Below are 18188 nucleotides of genomic sequence, written 5' to 3' on the forward strand. Positions count from 1 at the left end.
TCTTGCATAGAAAATCAGAGTGCTTCCACGCCTCAATCACGAGAAAGCGTTCAGTCTCTGGAGTTTCATCGGGCAGCACAGGAATATCTTCCTTGATGAACTTCTGCTGACTTAAAGTAGTAAAGTAGAAAAACATCTTTTGCTGCTAGCGCTTGAAATTAATCCCGTTTTTCCGGGTGTTTCCGCCGGTGCCAATGTCGGTGTTGTTTGGCTTGTCGATGCATTGGCAGTCACCATTGGAACAGCTTGGTTTCCGTTATCATTAGTCATTTCTGTAAAAGAATGATAAAAGCACACGTTATAATCACATAGATTTTAATCTCCAATGGAGTATAAAACCACAAAGGTTTTAATCTCCATAACAGTGTATATAACACAAATACAGAAAATAATTAAATTTCTTAAGTTTATTAGCAAACTGTATTTGTAAAATAATTATGTAGAAAATAAAATAGCATAAACAGAAATATAAACGAAACAAAAATTAATCCGAGCCCACTGAATTCACAGTGTTTCTTTAAGGAATTTAATACCCTCCTAGTACCAAAGGTTATGGATTATTTCCTCCCAGGATAGAACGAATTATACACTGGTGTAGTGGTATTTCAAACCCCAGTGTTTCAGCGAACACAAAGTTCGGTAGCAAATCACACTTACTGTTGCTTTCTTTGAAGTTAAAACAATGCAGGAGAAGGAGGAGAAACTCAGAAAATTGTATGGAAAATCTGAGATAATGGACTTGTATTTATAGCCAATGTTAGGGTGAAATCTGAAGAGGTGCAACTCTTTAGAATGATTGTTTATGCAAAACGACCATAGCATATACAAAAACAGAAAACGAAAAAATGGAAAACAGTTGGATTTATTATTAATATTATTGGATTTAATATTAATATTATGTTATTAATTACTATTAACAAATAAATTTTATCCAAAAAATTAATCAATTAACCATCGATCATTTGACCAAATCCAAAGCCGAAGCCGAGCGACGACGACGGCGCGAGGCTTGCCTTCTTCTCAACTCTTTAAGAGCTAGAAGAATATCAATTGCTTATATACCCATAAAAACATCTTCCTCTTCCCATATGGGACAATGTCCCTTCATCAAGGAGGGAATCTCAAATGAAACTCAAATATTTCATTTTCCCTTCATTTTCCATGTACCCTCTTTTAAGCATTAATATACTTAAAAAACCCAAAAGGTTTATCTCCGGCTTGAACTCTCCTTTAGTTCCTTAAGTTCCAGCAATTCCATGCAAATAAACTTCCAGAATATGACCAGTTATGCCCTTCTTCAAGTATTTAGATTTTGAAGTATCAATTGAAAGTTCAAAGCCAACATCTTCGTATAGTCTCCAATCTGTTGCAGAACCCTCGACCAGTCCATGGTCTGGTATCGCTGGAACAGGATCAAGGGCATTGCTAATGCTCAAGATTTGAAGATTTCTCAATTTATCACAGGCTTTTTTGAAATTCTCTTCTACAACTCGGGGGCAACCAAATACAAACGCAGTCACGGGAAATTCCTTATTGATTTGGTTGACAACTACGTCAATTGCACAAAGTGTGGCCAATGATGAACCCAAACTGTGACCACTTAGAGTAAAGCTAACTTCCTCTCCCTTGTATTGGTTAACCAAGCGTTTAACTTCTTCAAGTACCTATTTTGAATGTATGGACAAAATTAGCTGATATCCAAGAGTAGTGTTTATTTACAGTGTTAGATTTGATTGGACATAGAGTTAAGAAAAAAGACATAATTTTTTTGGTACATGCTGTTAGGACCGAAATAGTGAGGCCTCATGCAGTAGTTAGTGAAGAAAACCTTGAACGACGATAAAACAAATAACAAAAGAGAAATATACCAAAAGAGACACAAATATTTAATGTGGTTTGTCCATTCAACTACATCCACAGGCGGAGATGAGCAATCCACTACAATAAAAGAGAGTACAAAATATCGAGAGAACAACCTCATGAAGAGGCAAACACAAGTGACACACTAACACTTGTCCCGTAAAATTCTACCCCTAAACACGACTCTCAAGCCCTATATGGTACACTACGGATGCTGCTTGTCGCGCCCTCATTTCCCTCCGCGGAAATCGGGTTCATGACATTTGGTTGGGACAACTCTTTCCTTTTGGCAAATGAGTTCTTGCAATTTTGAATAGTCGACACCTAACGATTTTAAGGTGCATTAGGGAACCTATAGGGTTCATTTGTAGCTACGTTTGGTAACCAGAGATAGTGTAAGTACTTGAAATTATCCTAAGGGGAAGGTGTTAGGCACCCCTCAGGATCCACTAGTGTGGTTCCCGGCCAAACAATTTTTGTGAATTTGTGCAATTAGCAAATAAACAAGTATGGCTCAAATAGTAGGGGATTTGAGTTTAAATACACAAGTATTTGAAAACAATTAGTGAAAGACGAAATTTTGAAAAGAGTTACAATCTAAAGCATGCTTATGAATGTAAAGGGGGTGTCCTAGGTTTGTTTGTAATATGGATCACATTAATGCAATACCCGATATGACACTCCTCGAAGAGGGGCTACACGTGGTATTAACGCACCGATCATCATATCCATATCTACTTTTTCCCGCCCCGTGAAGGTAATTAAAGCGAAGGTTGGTCTCGACCCCTATTGCATGTTGTTTACCTGTCCCTTCCTATCAGTCCCGGAGGAATCTAGGACTCCTATCCTAAAAGAGGGGGTTCTATGCAGACCATCAGATTTAAAGGCAAAATGCTAAGCGACAAATAAGAACATATAGGACTGCATTTAGGGGAAAAGACAGAAGCAAGGGGAAGGCTCAGGTATACCTCTACAAATAATGCACATAGACAGCATGACTTATACACAATTAAGGTCTGAATTTAAATTCTAAAGCATGGTATCTAAGTGATAACAACATAACCAGATTTATTACATGACTCAGAAAAGAAGTCCGAATCGGGCTTACCTACTGATTTTAACAGTTGATAATTAAACAAAGGCGGCTCTAATTTTATTTAAGTTATTACCTAAGACTTGCCTAGGCGTAAAACAATATGCAGCAGTTATTCAGAATTATTAAAAGACAGTTTGGAAATCATTTTACCCTAAGAGCATGTTGTCTAGTTGATACGAATGTAGAGATTATTACCAATTATTTTAAACGGGATAATCAAGTGTGAAGCTATTTCTACCTCTTTTATGATCAGCCGTTTACACTAAGTGTGAATGCATGTACGAATAAGATCCTAAAATATGGTATCTAAGATGTATGTATAAAACTCATGATGCAGAATTCCTAGAGCAGGATTTCTAAATGTATATGGCAGGATTGCAGAATTTCCTAAGAGCAGGATTTCTAAATGCACGTGGCAGCATAGAACATAATAGTAAGGTGCTAATTATTAACAGATTTTAACACATGATTTTGTACAGGTGCACATGCTGAAACAATAAACATGAGACCTAAGGGCATGATTTCTAATGCATGTATGAACCCTAAGCATGGTTTCTTTTGCGCAATTAGGAACATAAACCTAATAACATGTTTTCTATCCTTAACAACTATAACATGTATATTAACTCCATCCTTTTTCACTAGCCAACCCCAATACTGATTTACAACAAATTATTACAGGCCAACATGAAATGAATTACATAAGTGGAAATGAAAATAAGAAGTTATACTATAGGAATTCTGATTAGGACTTCCTCTCTGAATTATATAATCAATCACCTCAAGTGCCAATATTGTTCCATAGCCTTTCTCATATCCGAGTGTGTCACAGTTCCCTAAGGACCTCAAACGATCCCGAGCCGTGCTCACACCCAGATTGTATAACCAAGACAGAGTAAGTGCAGTATGGAAGGGCCAGCTTTTGTGTGTCCAAGTTCAGAGGGAGCTCAAGAGTCCTAAAGCAAGGCTCACACAAAAGGGGCAGAACCTAGTAATCTAAGAGTATATGTGAGAGTGCTTGACATAGATTTAAAAGAGTTTAGTTGGGAAATAGTTTGAACAACATATTTGAAATAAGCTTGCAAAATAGTAGAAGAGTTTGCCTTAGGGAAAATAACTTTTGAAAGGAGGAGGGAATAGGAGTAACAACAACTTAGAACAAACCAGAACACACAAGTCAAATTCAAAGAATAGGATCATTTCAACATTCACAAGTAGGGAAACAAGGGGGTTGGGGACATATAGGTTTGAAACCACATAGATAGGGAAAATATTTGACACAACAAGCATACAGAACAACTTTGAGTCTACTGAGCAAATCAGTCATGATAACAACTATTTAAAACATGGGGAAGAATGCAGCAGGATCATGTTGAAGACAAGAGTTTTGTTGAATAAAATTCGACACACTATTAGGGCCAATAGAATGCACCAGAAAATTAAGTAACTACATGGACATACTAGTTAAAGAAAAGGGGGTTAAGGAACTAAGTAAGCATGTTAGAGAAGTATCAAGAAACTAAGTAAAATATGATATGATGATTATACATAAGGCAGGAGTTAGACATGCTTAGTAACAGCAAAACATAGGGATAAGTTGAAGAACTAGAATAGTAACAAGCATGGATGTGTAGGCATGGAACACATGAAGTTTGAGTTTCAGAATTGAACCAGGAACATACCAGTTAAGGAGGCAAAATGCAGAAAAGTAAAGCAAGTAGAGTTCCATAGCCTAGCCTTGGCTTTGAGCCGGCTAGACAAGCAGTAGCACAAGTAGCAGAGAAAGAAGAGAAAGTCTGTGTGTGTGTGTGTGTGTGTATTTTTTAACTAATTGTTCGTGTCTTGAATTGAGAGTAGAAGAGAGTACATATAGTAGTTAGGAGTGGGGCAGAATAAGGTAAAGAAATCATAATTCAACAATCAAGGAAATTACATATGAAATTAGCATAGTCTTCCTGCAAATACCCAACGGTTAAAGGACACGAGTCACTTAAGGAAGAAAATCAAATCAGACCTAAGTAAAGAGGTAAGCAAACAGAAGTTTAATTAAAGAAGTAATCGTGAAGAATCAGCGATATTACGGACAATAAGGTAATAAGAATAATCAGAGTTATAAACAAGGGAATGAATCAATAATCAACACATAATTTTAAACAATCAATTCAATCAATCGAGATTCAAAATAATGTTGATTTGAAGAGAGGGAAAATATCAGTTTCCCATAAATAGACAAATAGGCAAAAATAGAATTTCATAAAAATACATAAACTTGCCAAGGGATCGACTTAGAAACCCTAGTAGAGATGAACTAGGGTAAAAGTCACAAGATACTGAATTAGGCTAAAGGGGAAAATAATGAAAGTCAAAGTACAACACCAACAATGCAACAAGTAGCTCATAAAGACTCAGAATTGAAACAAAAATATAAGAAAATTAGGGCTTTAACACAAACTAGTTAGAGTCCAGACAATTTTAGCAGAAATCAGTCAATAATACCTAAGAACATATGATTAACATACGAAAATCATGCAAACTTTGAGAAGACGAGTTTCAGTAAACCCTAGTTTAGAAAAGAGCAACTAAAATCGAAATAGTTACTCAAAACAGGTAATTTTTTAAAGGAAAACGTTTAATAACACTGGAATCATCTCAGATCAATAAATAACTGAGAAGAATCGAACAATAGTGAGTATAGGGTTTCGAAAAATAGTAAAGATGAAGAAAAATCGGTTAAAAACTCATGGATACACTTAGATCTAAGATAGATCTAAAGAAAAGTGGAAAATCTCAAGAGCTAGGGTTTCAGAGAACCCAAAGAAGGTGAAAAAATATTAGATTGTTACCGGTTTTAGTCGGAAAGGCCATGGATCTTACTCGAATAGCCATGGATGGCCGGAAAGTAGCATAAAAGACCATGGATAGAAGTTGAACAAGATCTGGACTAGATCTCTTTGAGATCATTCCATGAAATCACAAAAATAGGCAACTAGGAGACGTAGGAGACAAGTATATGCCTCGAACAACCATGGGAATCCATGGATTGAGTGAGGATCAAAGGGGATTGGGATGATTTTAGATGGCGGTGGCTAGGGTTTGAGTTAGGTTTCAGAGAGAATTGGAGAGGAAAGGGGATTCAAGGGCGGCAGATTGTAACAAATGAGTTAGATTAGGGGGTCGTTTGGGTTAAAAAGGTAAGGGGAAATAGGGGCCATTGATCTTAGAGATCAACGGCTAGGATGAGATGGGTAGGTGTGGTTTCGGATTTGGTCATGGGTAAAGAGGGTGTGGGTCGGGAAATTGGGGTCCAATTTTGTGCTACAATTGAAAGCCAATTTGGCTATATTTTAAATAGCCATTTTTTCCCTATTTAATTTATAAAAAATAATAAATAGTTTCTGAAAACTAATTTAAAGGGCTAAAATAATTTATAATACATAATTAACAATTTTAAAAGATACATGATCCATTTTTATGTGTATAAAACATAATAAGTCTAAAAAAGGCTAGTATTGCAATTATGTGCAATTTAGCTTTAAAAATACTAAATAAAATTGTAAAAATTACTTTAGCCATATTTTGGAATACGTATAGAAATACAATAGATGAATTATCAAAATAGTAATTTTAGAAATAATTATGGGGATTTTATGGATAAAAAAGGGAGAAAATAAATCAATTTAAACTTTTAAAATTATGGGAAAAAATAATAAAAACTTTGGACATGCTTATATATGCATATATATTCTATTTTGAAGGTATTTTGCATATTGAAAATATATAGGGAAAAATTTGGTATCAACAGCTGCCCCTCTTTACCCGGGAAGAGTGAAAGAGTTTCCGGGTAAAGAAATGATGGCCAATTTTGATCGAGCGAAATGGTTTGAAGAGGTTTAGGCCGCACCCGGGCTTCTGAGTTGCCTACATATCCCTGGTTTCACAGGAATCAGGCCGTATGTAGTTCAGGATTCACCGGCGGAGTATACCGATGAAGACCTTTCAAGAACGGACACAATACCTAGGGTCGGGTGAGTGGACGGTTTACGGGAATGGTTAGGTTTGATATGGCTGCGGGCACCGGAGTAGAATCGCTCCTGCCAGGATGGCCGTTGCTCGCCTCCTTACTTGCAAATAAGCAATACAAGCATATATTGTGCATAAATTTAAACATGATGCAAATTCCCATTTGACCATGAATGTTGTATTTGGACGGATTGAAATGGCGTCCTCAAACCATGATGTCCTGGGCCATGAAGCGTATGATAAAGGATTCGCAGGTCATGAAATGATGTTCTCAGGCTATGATAATGGTGTCTCCGAACCATGACGCCTTTGAATAATGATATGCAAAAGATTGAAAGAGATCCTCAGGCCATGACATGGTGTTCTAGGGCTATGAAGATGGTTCCTCCAAACGATGACGCCTTTGGATGAGTTGGCGATATTTCAGCCTATGAAAGGATGCAGTAATATGATGCGGACAAGACAGAGCTTAGTCTTACGAATTGAAGGGCAGAGCTTAGCCCGTAAGAGAACCGAAATAAATAGTTCTTGGGATAGCGCTTAGTTTCGAAGAAAATTGTAGGCAGAGCTTAGCCTCGGAAGGTAGAATGATAGCCTTACACTAATGGAAAATTCACCTATGACTACGCATGGAAAACCGTTCCAATAGGTAAGTAAATTGTTGCCATAGATGTAACAGTTCAGCACCCGTTCCACAAGCTGTCGTGCCCATAGAGCTTATGGAATGGTGTTTGGAACAGTTCCAATAACCGTTGCTATAGTACAGTCTATCGCTACGGTTTTCCCTCTGCTTGTTGGAATGATTATTCTTATCAACTGCAACGGTTAATAACCGTTACCATAACGTTAAATGCAATGGTCAATAGCCGTTACTATATCTATTAAACTGTTACGGGTATTGTAGAAATGGCAACGGTTTCTTTAAGATATTGCTACGATTGATCTACCTATTGCAACAGTTTTTAGATTATTTTGGAACGGTTTGCATGTCCTATGGAAACAGTTCGCTTACATATTGCAACGGTTTTTAGATTATTTTGGAACGGTTTGCAGATCCTATTGCAACGATTCTTAGATTATTTGGAACAGTTTGCATGTCCTATGGCAACAATTGAACTATCTATTGTAACGGTTTTATATTATTTTGGAACGGTTTGCAGGTCCTATGACAACGGTTTTGTTAGCTGTAACAATTTAATTGAATTGAAAATAGTGCCCCCTGTTGTAAATAAAGATTTAACATATATATACAATAAACTATAAAACACTAAAATTTATATAAATAACAAAATGAAACTATTCATAATCCAAATTGTCCGACAAACTAATAATAAATCCATAGATAGTGATGAAACCGATAACATACATTTGATATTTCAAGATCAAAAGTTTTAAAATATTTTGATAACAAACATTCCTAGAAACCGCCACATGCATCTACAACAATCAATAATTCAAAATTCAAGTAAGGTTTAGATCTTCATCACTGCCTCTATCTTCCATATCTTCATCTATTCCACCTACAAAAGAGTATAAAGTGAGATTTACAAAATGGATTATGCCCAGACCAAAGATAAATAAAAAAAGAGGCCAAACCCATAAGCGGCCCCTTTAAGTTGGCCCCGCTTTTTATTTTGGCACCCCAACTTAGACCTGTTCCATTTTGACACTCGAACCACTTCTCCCATGTGCCATTTAAACACAAAACACTGACCTGTCACATTGAATGAAGTTCTCTACCCAAGTCGCGCGTGAGACAGAAAAGACTCCCTGTCAATGTAATTACTTATTACCGTTGGAGCCCCATTTATACCCCACTTATTCCTTCCCTTTCTCCTTTATCAGATGTAAAAAAGCCCTATCTATCCATAGATCCATCTCCATGAACATTCTAAAGGCTGCTTCTTTCTATAATTTTCTACAGCTTAAGCGAGATTAATATAAAAGTAAACCTCCTTCTTCTTCTTCTTCTGTAATTTCTACCGTACTTCTTTTTATTTTGTGATTTTGAACTTGAACTCCATAGCCATTGTAGTTATGTCGAAAGGAGCAGAAAGTTATCATAAAGGATGGGGTGTGGGTTATTTTTTATCCAGTGTGGACTTTTTATCGGGTTCAGGTTTTTTTAACGGGCACGGGTTGAGATTTATTGGGAGGGAATTACGTGGATAATAAATCCAAGTGGTAGTCAATAATTGGTTAGCTTTACACGTTGGCAACGGTTATGAACACGCGCCTGAGTCATAAGCACATGTCAGTGTTTTGTATTTAAATGACACATGGGATAAGGGGTTCGAGTGTCAAAATGGAACAGGTCTAAGTTGGGGTGACAAAATAAAAAGCGGGGCCAACTTAAAAGGGTTGTTTATGGGTTTGGCCTAAATATAAATACAAGTTTATGAAGCCAAGAACACTACATCAATTGAGAATTAAGAATGCAAACACAATGAACAATTTTAAAGAAATCATGAGAATTGCCTTGGTCATTTGCTCTACAAGTCTGGCTAGATACTGAAATTCTGATTTTTGTGAGTCCAAGAGCAATAATGGTATATTGTTATGAAATGTCTAAATTGTATCTTTATCGGCCAAGCTCCACATGATAATCCTATAGAACGACAAGATTTAAATGAAAGTACCTTGGACTTATCTTTGGGCCAGGAGGCACATGAACAAAAGTGATCACACTAGAGATGGTCGGTTGGTCAAAGTGATCAAACTAGAGAAGTAGTTGGACAACAATAGCTACTGTATCAAGATTGAAGGGCTAAGATTCATTCTTTTATTTACTTTGTCTTAGTATAGTTCAAATTTTTTGGAGCAAGTATTTGTTCTCTGTATATATCGCCATAAGAGAGAACAAGTGTTTGCACTAAACAAAGTACCAACACTCTTGGCTAAATCAAAACAACATAAGTAGCAAAAGCTAACATAGTACAATCTATAAACTACCTACTAGGAACGCAGGAAGCAAAAGTAAGCAAACAATCAACAAAGAAAATAGGGAATGACAGTTCAACTATTCTAAGAACCTGAAATTACTAAATAAAGTTGAGGTAGAATTATGTATGCATACTAGGATCTGCTTCTTCAGCCTAAGGAAAAAACCATGAACAAAATACAAACACCTCACTTAGTTCAGTTAATATCAGAATGGAATTGTTCCTGTCAAAATGAGTACACATCAAATTTCAATGGAATACCACATCCATTTAAGTCTGTCTCAGTCAGACTACATATTAACAGAAAAAAGGAGGAAAATTTATTTATCTAAGACTCTAAATAGTCGAGTTTGCGCATGAATGCTTAAACTCTGAGCAAGTAAATACTAAGTTTAGGAGCTCCATCACTATCAGGATTCATCATGTAGAATACCTATGAATCAGTATTCACTAAAAAGGAGCTTAGTCATGCAGAAAAATCAAGAACTGACCCTTCAGAACTTGGTTCAACTTCCAATTTCTCTGTCACATTTAGTCAAGAAGTTGTTCCTTGACTGATATAACCAAGTGCTTGAAGCTCTTCACCTACACTCTTGTGCACTGATAAAGAGAGAGAGCGAGAGAGTGCACAGTAGTGGAGAAGAAACATAAAAAAGAGGAAAGAGAAGACGTGTAACATTTGCTACGGACTAACCTTGGTTGTTACTGCCAGCTGATGGATGATTGATTGGTTGAATAGCACCTTGTTGTGCAGAAGTAGCTTCACTAGGTGCACGAGCACCGAATATTAGCATGTCAGGATCAAGTCTTAAATCGGGGTAGAGATGTTGAAGTCGTGTAACGACGTTCATCGTAATATCTTGTTCCATAGCATCTTTTTGTGCATTGAGCTCTTCCAGCAATTTTTCCTTTTGTGCATTGAGCTTTTCCAACAATTTTTGTTGCATCCTCTCTTACATTTCCTCCATTTTTGCTCCATTATATCATCGGTAGTATTTACAGAGGATCCAAAATCTCCTTTTTCTTCTTTTTTAAGACAGTCTTGTTAACTCCTCGTCCATACAATCTTGCCCGACCAGGGTGCTCAGGTCCCATGACTGATGCAAACGCGTCAACTGAATCACTGCCATCTCCATTTTATTGAGTTGATTGTATTCTCTCCATTTCAGCCTACAAACCAAATGCAAGAGAACAGAGTTTGAGTAAATAAAACTAAGTCGATAATTAAAAACAAATAAATAATCACGATAAACTTTAAATTAGAAATTTCTTACAATTTTACTAATTGTATTCTCATGAAAGCTTATGTATACTCGACCATGTTTTCTCTTTCTTGTAGCCACAAAGATGTACTTACTTGATAGAGTATCCGAAGTATCAGTCATTTCCTTCTTTTTTCCTAGTAACATGAAAACTGGTATAATAATCTTTTCATGCAAAGTTAGCAAGTTCATACTTAAAGAAAAATAAGAAAAAAAATCAAACCTCGATGATTCGAGCAAAACTTGTTTTGCCAGCAGTGTGTGGATACTTTACCTTTTTTTGATTCTCAATATTGGTTTCAGACGTTTTCTGCAAATACACAAGCAAAGATTGACAAGGGGCAACTCTCCTTTGTGATTTCAAAGACAGGATGCATATGTATATAAAGTCATGATTGTTCCATTCTTTATCTAGACAACATTGACACGTTATTGTTTTTTTCACCTTTATGTCCACATGTGCAATGCCGACAAGATTCGAGTACATAGCCTACGCATCAAGTGGTCATTTAGTACAAAATATTATTATTGTAGGATAATCCATATAGGATAAGAGTTTCTCACCTTTTTAATTATGTGTTTCATTATTTAAATGAAAACAAATATTAGGGTCCATCACTAATGTGTCTGATTAGAATCAAGAATCATTCCTTATCCAAATAATAGAGTTGGAAATGTTATACCATATGCGAAATAATTATCCACTTGTACCAAACAGTATGAGTTCTTCAAAGTTGCAGTTTGGTATTGAGTTGTTGTGCCCCACTACAATAGAGGCACTGGAATAAGATACTATTACATACCAAAAGCACTATCATTATTCTAGACATAACCGAAAAAGTCTCTTAAGTTCCCCTAATGTGAGATTTTTTTTATGCGTATTCAAATTTATTCGTACGGACACCTGAATAACCACTTTCAATTTGTAAGGGGTAGGGTTGCACAAAGAGCGTTATTTAATTTATTTGAAGTAGTGAATATGGGTATTAAGCAGACTTCTCTTTCTGTTTCTTTGGATTTAGAGTTTCTCGTTATCATTGGAAATTCAATGGCTGTCACGACCCTAACCCCGAACCCGATCGTGATGGCGCCTCTCGTGAAGACAAGGCCAGCTAGTCTAACCTAATTCATCTTTTAAAGCAGTTAATTAACACAAATATAGTCTAAACATGGTTTAATAATACTAAATAGCAGAAAATATAGATAAAAATGCGGAATCCAGCCCGACACAGCCTTAACTGGGGTGTCACAAGTCATGAGCAACTAAGGATCCCAATACGAGTCTACTAAATACAATATCTGGTACAACTGTTTGAAGGACATAAAATTAATAAGATAAGGTAGACACGGGGGCTGCGGACGCCAACAGCTACCTCGTAGTCTCCGAAACACCCCCTGGACTGGAGGAAATCAGCACTCAGGAGCGGCACCTGCTATGCCTGAATCTGCACACAGAGGTACAGGGAGTAAAGTGAGTACTCCAACTCAGTGAGTAATAAACATAAATAATGGCTGAAAGCAAGAAATCACATGAAAACACAAAGCTATACCAAAGCAGTAAAATCACTTGAAACAGTAAATCAGTGAAATATCAAGTAAATTTTCCTATTTCAACCAGTAAAACAAGTAATTCGGCAGGTAATTAACAAATAGAAATCCGCCCCTCGGGCAACAACTCAGAATAGTACCAGCCCCTCAAGCTCATTCTCAGAATAATATCAGCCCCTCGGGCTCACTCTCAGATCAGTATCAGCCCCTCGGGCTCACTCTCAGAATAGTATTAGCCCCTCGGGCTCACTCTTAGAACAGTATCAGCCCCTCGAGCTCACTCTCAAAACACAATGGGTACCCGCACTCACTAGGGGTGTGCAAACTCCGGAGGGGTCCCTTACGGCCCAAGCGTAATATCAAGTCATCTCGTGGAATCATCTCTCGGCTCTCGGCCTCACATCACTCAAGCCATCTCGTGGCGTGTAAATGTATCTCAGGCCCTCGGCCTCATATCACTCAGTGTATCCTCATATCTTGTCCTCGGCAGCACTTAGTAAGAAAATCATCACAAGCCCCTCAGGCATTTGTAAAACAGTAGTTCTCGGCCCAAAACATCATTTAGAAATATCATTTAAGTCTCAAAACTGAGTAAGAGAGGCTGAGTTATAAAAACAGTAGAAAAACAACAGGATTGAATTCAAGTAATAAAATAATACAGTGAGGAAATATTGATAAAAATCCCCGTAGGGTTCAAATAGTTGGCACGAAGCCCAAATATGGCAATCAGCCCAAACCTTGATGATAACAAACAAGTTTCAGTCAAATACGCGGTAAAATCATCAATCGGGATGGACCAAGTCACAATCCCTAATAGTAAATGACTCCACGCTCATCATCAAGCGCGTGTCTCACCTCAATATAGTACTACGATGTGCAATCTGGGGTCTAAAACTCTTAGGACATCATTTACAATCATTACTTACCTCGAACCAGCTACAACTCTATCTCGTGTTGCCTTTGCCCCTCGAATCGGCCTCCACGTGCATCGAATCTATCCAAAATCAGAACGAATATGTCACAATATTCTAAAGGAAAAAAGCCCAAGCAAAAACAATTGAAAAATATCAAAAATCCCGAAATTAGCAAAACCCGAGCCCTAGGCCCACTTCTCGAAACTCAAAAATTTTCACATCATTAGATTCCTTATCACCCCACGAGTTCATACATATCAAAAGTTCTCAAATTCGACCCCAAATAGTCCTCCAAATCCCAATTCAAAAGCTTAAAATCTCAAGCCCTAGTTCTTCCATTTTTAGCTTAAGTTTCATGATTTTCTATATGGATTTCGCAATAGATTCAAGTTTTTGGTCCGAAATCCTTACTTCCAAACGTTTCTCCTTGAATCTCTCTTCGATTTCCTTCAAAAAGCTCTCAAAAAGACCAACTATGGAGTAAATGAGCTTAAAAATCGCGGATGAAATGAATTAAAACATTCTGCCCAGGGGTTTTCGCATCTGCGACCCCAAAGCCCGCTTCTACGGTCATTTCTCCGCATCTGGGAAATTTCCTTAACGAGCCAAAACCGCATCTGCGGTGCACTGCCGCATCTGCGACTCCGCAGGTGCGGTCCTTATTCCGCATCTGTGGTTCCTGACCTCTCTCCTCAAATCCGCATCTGCAGAAAAATCCTTCGCACCTGCAATTCCGCACCAGCGGTCCCCAAACCGCAGGTGCGAAAACACCAGATGCAGCAGAAATTCTGCAATCACTCAAGTCCAAAAATCTTCCCGTTAACCATCGGAAATCACCCCGAGGGCCCCGAGATCTCAACCAAAAGCACAAACATAACCCAATACCTTATTCAAACTTTTTCACATCATCAAAACACCTCAAACAACATCAAATTACCCGAAACACATCGGATTCCAGCCTAATTTTTGAGAAATCTTCTAAAATACGCTTTCGATCAAAAATCCAACCTAACCACAACCGAATGAACTAAAATTTTGCACACATCCAAAATGACATAAGGAAGCTACTGCAACTCTCGGAATTCCATTCCGACCCCTATATCAAAATCTCGCCTATCAACCGGAAATCGTCAAAATATCAACTTCGCCAATTCAAGCCAAATTCTACTCTAGACCTCCAAAACTCATTCCGATCATACTCCTAAGTCATAAATCATCTCCTGAAGCTAATCGAACTATCGGAACTCATATCCGAACCCTCTAACATATAAGTCAACATCTGGTTGACTTTTCCAACTTAAACCTTCTTAAAAGAGACTAAGTGTCTTATTTCTTACCAAATCCACTCCGAACACCAATTAATCCCCTCGATCACATAAAACGCGGATAACGGAGCAAAAAGAAGCAAAATAGGGGAAACGGAGCGGTAACTCATGAGACGAATGGCCGGGTCGTCACATCCTCCCTAAATTAAACAAACGTTCGTCCTCGAACGAGTCTAGAAACATACCTGAAGTCTCGAATAGGTGGGGATATCTGCTCCGCATATCCCGCTCGGTCTCCCAGGTAGCCTCCTCCACGGGCCGACCTTTCCATCGCACTTTCACTGAAGCTATATCCTTTGACCTCAACTTCCGAACCTGACAACCCAAAATAGCTACTGGCTCTACATCATAGGTCAAATCATCATCCAATTGAACCGTGCTGAAGTCCAAAATATGAGACGGATCCCCAATATACTTTTGGAGCATAGAAACATGAAATACCGGATGCACACTCAACAAGTTGGGTGGCAAAGCAAGTTCACAAGTCACCTCCCCAATCCTCTGAAGCACCTCAAAAGGCCAATGAACCGAGGGCTCAATTTTCCTATCTTCCCAAATCCCATAACACCCTTCATGGGTGAAACCTTCAACAGAACCTTCTCGCCAACCATGTAGGACACATCTCGAACCTTCCGGTCCGCATAACTCTTTTGCCTCGACTGCGTTGTACGAAGCCTCTCCTGAATCACCTTCACCTTCTCTAAGGCATCCTGGACCAAATCTATCCCCAATAGCCTAGATTCGCCAGGCTCGAACCAACCAACTGGAGATCTACACCGCATCCCATACAAAGCCTCATATGGAGCCATCTGAATACTCGACTGGTAGCTGTTGTTGTAGGCAAACTCTGCAAGCGGTAGAAACTCATCCCATGAACCTTCGAAATCAATAGCACAAGCACGCAACATGTCCTCCAATATCTAAATAGTACGCTCGGACACCATGCAGCCGAACAATCTCTGCACGGCTCTCCAAAACTGCGATGTAAACTGAGTACCCTGATCTAAAATGATAGAAACTGGAACACCATATAGTAGAACAATCTCCCGAATGTATAACTCTGCTAACCGTCTGAAGAATAAGTAGTACACATAGGAATGAAGTGCGCGGACTTGGTCAGCCAATCCACAATCGCCCAAATAGCATCGAACTTCTTCAAAGTCTGTGGAAGTCCAACAACGAAGTCCATAGTGATCCTCTCCCACTTCCACTCAGGAATAACCATCTGCTGAAGCAAGCCACCCGGTATTTGATGCTCATATTTCACCTACTGACAATTGAGACACCGAGCTACAAATCCCACAATATATTTCTTCATTATTCTCCACCAATAGTGCTGCCTCAAATCCTGATACATCTTCGCGGCATCCGGATGAATGGAATACCGCGAGCTATGGGCCTCCTCCAGAATCAACTCTCTAAGCCCATCTACATTGGGCACACAAATCCGGCCCTGCATTCTCAACACCCCATCATCACCAATGGTCACATCTCTAGCATCATCATGCTAAACTCTTTCCTTAAGGACAAGAAAATGCGGATCATCATACTGGCGCTCTCTGATGTGATCATACAAGGAAGACCGAGAAACTACACACGCCAACACCCGACTGGGCTCCGAAATATCCAACCTCACGAACCGATTGGCCAAGGCCTTAACATTAACTGCAAGAGGTCTCTCCCCAACTGGAATATATGCCAAACTCCCCATGATCATTATCTTGGGTTCAAAGCATCAGCCACCACATTAGCCTTTTCCGGATGGTACAATATAGTGATATCATAATCCTTAAGCAACTCTAACCATCTCCGCTGCCTCAAATTAAGATCCTTTTGCTTGAACAAATGCTGAAAACTACGATGATCAGTGAATACCTCACAAGATATGCCATACGAATAATGCCTCCAAATCTTCAATGCATGAACTATGGCAGCCAACTCCAAATCATGAACAAGGTATTTCTTCTCATGGGGCTTCAACTGACGAGAAGCATAAGTAATAACTCTACCCTCCTGCGTCAATACACAACCAATCCCAACTCTTGAAGCATCACAATACATGGTATATGAACCTGAAGCTGATAGCAAAACCAACACTGGAGTTGTGGTCAAAACTGTCTTGAGCTTCTGAAAGCTCTCCTCACACTTGTCCGACCATACAAATGAAACACCCTTCTGAGTCAACTTGGTCAAGGGAGATGCGATAGATGAGAATTCCTGAACAAACCGGCGATAATAACCTGCCAACCCAAGAAAGCTACGAATCTCTATGGCTGAGGACGGTCTAGGCCAACTCTAAACCGCCTCAATCTTCTTCTGATCAACCTGAATACCCTCGCTGGACACCACGTGCCCCAAGAAAGCCACTAAACTGAGCCAAAACTCACACTTGGAGAACTTTGCATAAAGCTTCTCCTTTCTCAATCTCTGTAACACAACTCTCAAATGCTCTGCATGCTCCTCCTGGCTATGAGAGTACACCAGAATATCATCAATGAAAACTATAACGAACGAATCAAGATAAGGCCGGAACATGCTGTTCATCAAATGCATGAACATTGTTGGGGCATTGGTTAGCCCGAAAGACATCACAAGGAACTCATAATGACCATATCTGGTCCTGAAAGCAGTCTTAAGAATATCTGAATTCCTGATCTTTAACTGGTGATAGCTCGAACGAAGATCAATCTTGGAGAACACTCTTGCTCCCTGAAGCTGGTCAAACAAATCATCACTTAGAGGCAAGGGATACTTGTTCTTAATTGTTACCTTGTTCAATTGCCTATAATCAATGCACATTCTCATGGTGCCATCCTTCTTCTTCACAAACAGGACTGGCACACCCTAAGGTGACACACTAGGCCGAATAAACCCCTTATCTCGGAGTTCCTGAAGTTGTTCTTTCAATTCCTTCTGGTGCCATACGATCTAGGAGTTCCTGAAGTTGAGTTATTCCTTCAACTCAGGCATTTGTAAACCAGTAGTGCTCAGCCCAAAACATCATTTAGAAATATCATTTATGTCTCAAAACTGAGTAAAAGTGGTTGAGTTGTAAAATAGTGGAAAAACAACAGGACTGAGTTCAAGCAATAAATCAATATAGTGAGGAAATAGTGATAAAAATCCCCGGAGGGTTCAAATAGTTGGCACGAAGCCCAAATATGGCAATCATCCCAAACCATGATGATAACAAACAAGTTTCAGTCAAATACGTGGTAAAA

The 18188-nt window shown here is 38.6% G+C and overlaps 1 protein-coding gene across 1 annotated transcript; it reads right to left on the reverse strand.

The window, feature by feature from the left end:
- Positions 1-1238: 1238 nt before the first annotated feature.
- LOC138884328 (phospholipase A1-II 1-like) lies at positions 1239-5917 on the reverse strand. The gene is made up of 3 exons (XM_070165466.1): positions 5831-5917; positions 2665-2754; positions 1239-1664 (listed from the first exon to the last, which is right to left on the reverse strand). The coding sequence occupies exons 1-3, from the start codon at positions 5915-5917 to the stop codon at positions 1239-1241; spliced, it is 603 nt and encodes a 200-aa protein (XP_070021567.1).
- Between the last annotated feature and the right edge of the window lie 12271 nt (positions 5918-18188).

This window comes from Nicotiana sylvestris, chromosome 2 (assembly GCF_000393655.2).
Source record: "Nicotiana sylvestris chromosome 2, ASM39365v2, whole genome shotgun sequence".
NCBI lineage: Eukaryota > Viridiplantae > Streptophyta > Magnoliopsida > Solanales > Solanaceae > Nicotiana > Nicotiana sylvestris.